This window comes from Lampetra fluviatilis, unplaced genomic scaffold, assembly GCF_964198595.1.
Source record: "Lampetra fluviatilis unplaced genomic scaffold, kcLamFluv1.1 SCAFFOLD_645, whole genome shotgun sequence".
In the NCBI taxonomy this organism is placed as follows: domain Eukaryota; kingdom Metazoa; phylum Chordata; class Hyperoartia; order Petromyzontiformes; family Petromyzontidae; genus Lampetra; species Lampetra fluviatilis.
In genome coordinates, this window is record NW_027621751.1 from 11,560 (window position 1) to 20,000 (window position 8,441).

Here is an 8,441-nt window from a genome sequence, read left to right on the forward strand (position 1 = left end):
TCGCTCACTCACTCACTCACCCACCCACTCACTCACCCACTCGCTCGCTCACTCACTCACCCACTCACCCACTCACTCACCCACTCACTCACCACTCACTCACCCACTCACTCACCCACCCACTCACTCACACACTCACCACTCACTCACCACTCACTCACCACTCACTCACTCACTCACTCACCCACCCACTCACCCACTCACTCACCACTCACTCACCACTCACTCACCACTCACTCACCACTCACTCACCACTCACTCACTCACTCACCCACTCACTCACACACTCACCACTCACTCACCACTCACTCACTCACTCACCCACCCACTCACTCACCCACTCACCCACTCACTCACCCACCCACTCACCCACTCACCCACTCACCCACTCACTCGCTCACTCACTCACTCACCCACCCACTCACCCACTCACTCACCACACGCTCACCACCGAGGGCATCCAGGTCCTCACCATCCCCAGTGAGCGCTCACCACTCACTCACTCACACACTCACCACTCACCCACCCACTCGCTCACTCACTCACCCACCCACTCGCTCGCTCACTCACTCACTCACTCACTCACTCACTCACCACACGCTCACCACTCACTCACCACTCACTCATACACTCACTCACCACTCACTCACCACTCACTCGCTCACTCACCCACTCGCTCGCTCACTCACTCACTCACTCACTCACTCACTCACTCACCACTCACTCACCCACTCACTCACTCGCTCGCTCACCACTCACTCACCACTCACTCACTCACCCACTCACTCACCCACTCACTCACCCACTCACTCGCTCACCACTCACTCACCACACGCTCACCACCGAGGGCATCCAGGTCCTCACCATCCCCAGTGAGCGCCCTCACCACTCACTCACCACTCACTCACTCACTCATAGACTCACTCATAGACTCACTCACTCACCACACACTCACTCATAGACTCACTCACTCACCACTCACTCACTCACTCGCTCACTCGCTCGCTCACTCACTCACTCACCACTCACTCACCACTCACTCACTACACACTCACTCATTCATAGACTCACTCACCACTCACTCACCACTCACTCACCACTCACTCACCACTCACTCACCACTCACTCACTCACCACACGCTCACCACTCACTCACCACTCACTCATACACTCACTCACCACTCACTCACCACTCACTCGCTCACTCACTCACTCACCACTCACTCACCCACTCACTCACTCGCTCGCTCACCACTCACTCACTCACTCACCACTCACTCACCCACTCACTCACTCGCTCGCTCACTCACTCACTCACTCACTCACTCACCCACTCACTCGCTCACTCACTCACTCACTCACTCACTCACTCACTCACCCACTCACTCGCTCACTCACTCACTCACCCACTCGCTCGCTCACTCACTCACTCACTCACTCACTCACCACTCACTCACCCACTCACTCACTCGCTCGCTCACCACTCACTCACCACTCACTCACTCACCCACTCACCCACCCACTCACCCACTCACTCACTCACCCACTCACCCACCCACTCACCCACTCACTCACTCACACACTCACACACTCACTCGCTCGCTCACCACTCACTCACCACTCACTCGCTCACTCACTCACCACTCACTCACTCGCTCGCTCACCACTCACTCACTCGCTCACTCACTCGCTCACTCACCCACCCACTCACTCGCTCACCACTCACTCACCACACGCTCACCACCGAGGGCATCCAGGTCCTCACCATCCCCAGTGAGCGCCCTCACCACTCACTCACCACTCACTCACCACTCACTCACCGCTCACTCACTCACTCACCCACTCACTCGCTCACTCGCTCACTCGCTCGCTCACTCACTCACTCACTCACACACTCACTCACTCACACACTCACTCACTCACACACTCACTCACTCACTCATAGACTCACTCATAGACTCACTCACTCACCACACACTCACTCATAGACTCACTCACTCACCACTCACTCACTCACTCGCTCACTCGCTCGCTCACTCACTCACTCACCACTCACTCACCACTCACTCACTACACACTCACTCATTCATAGACTCACTCACCACTCACTCACCACTCACTCACCACTCACTCACCACTCACTCACCACTCACTCACTCACCACACGCTCACCACTCACTCACCACTCACTCATACACTCACTCACCACTCGCTCACTCACTCGCTCACTCACTCGCTCACTCACTCGCTCACTCACTCGCTCACTCACTCACCACTCTCACCACTCACTCACCACTCACTCACTCACTCACCCACTCGCTCGCTCACTCACTCACTCACTCACTCACTCACCACTCACTCACCCACTCACTCACTCGCTCGCTCACCACTCACTCACCACTCACTCACTCACCCACTCACCCACCCACCCACTCACCCACTCGCTCGCTCACCACTCACTCACCACTCACTCGCTCACTCACTCACCACTCACTCACTCGCTCGCTCACCACTCACTCACTCGCTCACTCACTCGCTCACTCACCCACCCACTCACTCGCTCACCACTCACTCACCACACGCTCACCACCGAGGGCATCCAGGTCCTCACCATCCCCAGTGAGCGCCCTCACCACTCACTCACCACTCACTCACCACTCACTCACCACTCACTCACCACTCACTCACTCACTCATAGACTCACTCATAGACTCACTCACTCACCACACACTCACTCATAGACTCACTCACTCACCACTCACTCACTCACTCGCTCACTCGCTCGCTCACTCACTCACTCACCACTCACTCACCACTCACTCACTACACACTCACTCATTCATAGACTCACTCACCACTCACTCACCACTCACTCACCACTCACTCACCACTCACTCACCACTCACTCACTCACCACACGCTCACCACTCACTCACCACTCACTCATACACTCACTCACCACTCGCTCACTCACTCGCTCACTCACTCGCTCACTCGCTCGCTCGCTCGCTCACTCACTCACTCACCACTCACTCACCACTCACTCACTACACACTCACTCATTCATAGACTCACTCACCACTCACTCACCACTCACTCACTACTCACTCACCACTCACTCACTCACCACACGCTCACCACTCACTCACCACTCACTCACCACTCACTCACCACTCACTCACCACACGCTCACCACTCACTCACCACTCACTCATACACTCACTCACCACTCGCTCACTCACTCGCTCACTCACTCGCTCACTCACTCGCTCACTCACTCGCTCACTCACTCACCACTCTCACCACTCACTCACTCACCACTCACTCACCACTCACTCACTCACTCACCACTCACTCATACACTCACTCACCACTCGCTCACTCACTCGCTCACTCGCTCACTCACTCGCTCACTCACTCGCTCACTCGCTCACTCACTCGCTCACTCACCCACTCACTCACCCACTCACTCACTCACCACACGCTCACTCACTCGCTCACTCACTCACTCACTTATACACTCACTCACCACTCGCTCACTCACTCACTCACCACTCACTCACCACTCACTCACTCACTCACCACTCACTCATACACTCACTCACCACTCGCTCACTCACTCGCTCACTCGCTCACTCACTCGCTCACTCACTCGCTCACTCGCTCACTCACTCGCTCACTCACCCACTCACTCACCCACTCACTCACTCACCACACGCTCACTCACTCGCTCACTCACTCACTCACTTATACACTCACTCACCACTCGCTCACTCACACACTCACTCACCACTCGCTCACCACACACACACTCACTCACTCACTCACCACTCGCTCACCACTCGCTCACTCATAGACTCACTCACTCACCACTCACTCACTCGCTCACCACTCGCTCACCACTCACCACTCACTCACTCATACACTCACTCATAGACTCACTCACTCTATCACCACTCACTCACTCACCACTCGCTCACCACTCACTCACTCATACACTCACTCACCACTCGCTACACCACACACTCACTCACTCACTCACCACTCGCTACACCACACACTCACTCACTCACCACTCGCTCACCACTCACTCACTCATACACTCACTCATAGACTCACTCACTCACTCACACACTCACTCACTCACCACTCGCTCACCACTCACTCACTCATACACTCACTCACCACTCGCTACACCACACACTCACTCACTCACTCACCACTCGCTCACCACTCACTCACTCATACACTCACTCATAGACTCACTCACTCACCACTCACTCACTCACTCGCTACACCACACACTCACTCACTCGCTACACCACACACTCACTCACTCATACACTCACTCACTCACTCAGCCACTCAGCCACTCACTCACCACTCACTCACTCACTCGCTCACTCTGTGTCTAAGTGTCTCTGTATCTCTGTGTCTAAGTGTCTGTGTCTAAGTGTCTCTGTCTAAGTGTCTCTGTGTCTCTCTCTGTCACCAGGCGGTGTTCCGCGTAGACGCCCCGTCTCCTCGTGGTCTGTCTCTGTGTGTGTGTCTGTGTCTAAGTGTCTCTGTGTCTAAGTGTCTCTGTGTGTCTCTGTGTCTGTGTGTCTAAGTGTCTCTGTGTGTCTCTACCCCCCCAGGCGGTGTTCCGCGTAGACGCCCCGTCTCCTCGTGGTCTGTCTCTGTGTGTGTGTCTGTGTCTAAGTGTCTCTGTGTCTAAGTGTCTCTGTGTGTCTCTGTGTCTGTGTGTCTAAGTGTCTCTGTGTGTCTCTACCCCCCCAGGCGGTGTTCCGCGTAGACGCCCAGTCTCCTCGTGGTCTGTCTCTGTGTGTGTCTCTGTGTCTAAGTGTCTCTGTGTCTAAGTGTCTCTGTGTCTAAGTGTCTCTGTGTCTCTCTACCCCCCCAGGCGGTGTTCCGCGTAGACGCCCCGTCTCCTCGTGGTCTGTCTCTGTGTGTGTCTCTGTGTCTAAGTGTCTCTGTGTCTAAGTGTCTCTGTGTGTCTCTCTGTGTGTGTCTCTGTGTGTCTCTGTGTGTGTCTCTCTACCCCCCCAGGCGGTGTTCCGCGTAGACGCCCCGTCTCCTCGTGGTCTGTCTCTGTGTGTGTCTCTGTGTCTAAGTGTCTCTGTGTGTGTCTCTCTACCCCCCCAGGCGGTGTTCCGCGTAGACGCCCCGTCTCCTCGTGGTCTGTCTCTGTGTGTGTCTCTGTGTCTAAGTGTCTCTGTGTGTCTCTCTACCCCCCCAGGCGGTGTTCCGCGTAGACGCCCCGTCTCCTCATGGTCTGTCTCTGTGTGTGTCTCTGTGTCTAAGTGTCTCTGTGTGTCTCTCTACCCCCCCAGGCGGTGTTCCGCGTAGACGCCCCGTCTCCTCGTGGTCTGTCTCTGTGTCTAAGTGTCTAAGTGTCTCTGTGTGTCTCTCTACCCCCCCAGGCGGTGTTCCGCGTAGACGCCCCGTCTCCTCGTGGTCTGTCTCTGTGTCTAAGTGTCTAAGTGTCTCTGTGTGTCTCTCTACCCCCCCAGGCGGTGTTCCGCGTAGACGCCCCGTCTCCTCGTGGTCTGTCTCTGTGTGTGTCTCTGTGTCTAAGTGTCTCTGTGTGTCTCTCTACCCCCCCAGGCGGTGTTCCGCGTAGACGCCCCGTCTCCTCGTGGTCTGTCTCTGTGTGTGTCTCTGTGTCTAAGTGTCTCTGTGTGTCTCTCTACCCCCCCAGGCGGTGTTCCGCGTAGACGCCCCGTCTCCTCGTGGTCTGTCTCTGTGTGTGTCTCTGTGTCTAAGTGTCTCTGTGTGTCTCTCTACCCCCCCAGGCGGTGTTCCGCGTAGACGCCCCGTCTCCTCGTGGTCTGTCTCCCGCATGGACACCCAGCTCGGCCCTAGTGCCGTCTCTCTCCTCTCTGGGGGGGGAGGGGGAGGGGGGGGGCGGGGGGGGGCGGGGGGCCCCCACCCCCCCGCGGTGGGGGGCGCCCCCCCCTCACCCGCACTCACCTGCTCAGCCTGGCGGGGCTGTCGTACAAACGCAGCGGTGAGCAGGTGAGGATGGCTCACCCGGTTGACTCACTCAGCCACTCACTCAGTCACTCGCTCAGTCAGTCAGTCACTCACTCAGTCAGCCACTCAGTCAGCCACTCAGCTATTCACTCAGTCAGCCACTCACTCAGCCACTCAGTCACTCACTCAGCCACTCAGCCACTCACTCAGCCACTCAGCTATTCACTCGGTCACTCACTCAGTCACTCAGCCACTCACTCAGTCACTCACTCAGTCACTCACTCACTCAGTCACTCAGTCAGTCACTCAGTCAGTCACTCACTCAGTCACTCACTCAGTCAGTCACTCACTCAGTCACTCAGCCACTCACTCACTCAGTCACTCACTCAGTCACTCACTCACTCAGTCACTAACTCAGTCAGTCACTCACTCAGTCACTCACTCACTCAGTCACTCACTCAGTCAGTCAGTCACTCAGTCAGTCACTCACTCAGTCACTCACTCAGTCAGTCACTCACTCAGTCACTCAGCCACTCACTCACTCAGTCACTCACTCAGTCACTCACTCACTCAGTCACTAACTCAGTCAGTCACTCACTCAGTCACTCACTCACTCAGTCACTCACTCAGTCACTCAGTCAGTCACTCACTCAGTCACTCACTCACTCAGCCACTCACTCAGTCACTCACTCAGTCACTCACTCACTCAGTCACTCAGTCAGTCACTCACTCAGTCAGTCACTCACTCAGTCAGTCACTCAGTCACTCACTCAGTCACTCACTCAGTCACTCACTCACTCAGTCACTCACTCAGTCACTCGCTCACTCAGTCACTCGCTCACTCACTCACTCAGTCACTCACTCAGTCACTCACTCAGCCACTCACTCAGTCAGCCACTCACTCAGTCAGTCACTTACTCACTCAGCCACTCAGCCACTCACTCAGTCACTCACCCAGCCACTCACTCACTCAGCCACTCACTCACCCACTCAGCCACCCACCCAGCCACTCACCCAGCCGTTCACCCAGCCACCCACTCACCCCTTGCCACCCCCGCCCCCCCCACCCAGCCCACCCAGCCCACCCAGCCCACCACCACCGCTGCGTCAGTCTCAGCTCGTCCAGTCACTCACCCAGCCACTCACCCACTCACCCACCACTCAGCCACTCACTCACCCCTTTTCACCCCCCACCCAGCCCACCCAGCCCACCCAGCCCACCCAGCCCGCCGCTGCTGCTGCGTCAGTGTCAGCGCGTCACCGCGTCCGCGTCCTGGGCCTGCGAGCTTCCTGGACGCCCCTGAACCGCGACGTGGGATTCAGTCTCTACGAGGGTTTCCATCGCGCCGCCGTGCTTAAGCGGAACCTCTCAGCTCACGCCCTACACGGTACTCACCACCACTCACCACTCACTCATACACTCACTTACTCACCCACTCACTCACCCACTCACCACTCACCACTCACCACTCACCCACTCACTCACCCACTCATCACTCACTCACTCACTCATACACTCATACACTCACCCACTCACTCACCCACTCATCACTCACTCACTCACTCATACACTCATACACTCACCCACTCACTCACACACTCATCACTCACTCACTCACTCACCCACTCATCACTCACTCACTCACTCACTCATACACTCATACACTCACTCACTCACTCACCCACTCATCACTCACTCATACACTCATACACTCACTCACCCACTCATCACTCACTCATTCATACACTCATACACTCACCCACTCACTCACCCACTCATCACTCACTCACTTATTCATACACTCATACACTCACCCACTCACTCACCCACTCATCACTCACTCACCACTCACCCACTCACTCACCCACTCATCACTCACTCACTCATTCATACACTCATACACTCACCCACTCACTCACCCACTCATCACTCACTCATACACTCATACACTCACTCACCCACTCATCACTCACTCACTCATTCATACACTCATACACTCACCCACTCACTCACCCACTCATCACTCACTCATACACTCATACACTCACTCACCCACTCATCACTCACTCACTCATTCATACACTCATACACTCACCCACTCACTCACCCACTCATCACTCACTCACCACTCACCCACTCACTCACCCACTCATCACTCACTCACTCATTCATACACTCATACACTCACCCACTCACTCACCCACTCATCACTCACTCATACACTCATACACTCACTCACCCACTCATCACTCACTCACTCATTCATACACTCATACACTCACCCACTCACTCACCCACTCATCACTCACTCACTCACTCATACACTCATACACTCACTCACCCACTCACCCACTCACTTACTCACTCAACCACTCACCACTCACTCACTCACTCATACACTCACCCACTCACTCACCCACTCACTTACTCACCCACTCACTCACCCACTCACCACTCACTCACT

The 8,441-nt window shown here is 55.8% G+C and overlaps 1 protein-coding gene across 1 annotated transcript in view; it reads left to right on the forward strand.

Moving 5' to 3' along the window:
* Positions 1 to 5,270: 5,270 nt before the first annotated feature.
* LOC144955652 (bridge-like lipid transfer protein family member 2) overlaps positions 5,271 to 8,441 on the forward strand; it is a gene marked incomplete at its 3' end in the record, with an annotated part of 42,462 nt that continues 39,291 nt past the window's right edge. The window contains exons 1-3 of the mRNA XM_078885811.1: positions 5,271 to 5,285; positions 5,866 to 6,018; positions 7,184 to 7,364. Of these exons, the coding sequence (XP_078741937.1) occupies positions 5,271 to 5,285; positions 5,866 to 6,018; positions 7,184 to 7,364 (349 nt within the window). The remainder of the gene's footprint in view (positions 5,286 to 5,865; positions 6,019 to 7,183; positions 7,365 to 8,441) is intronic.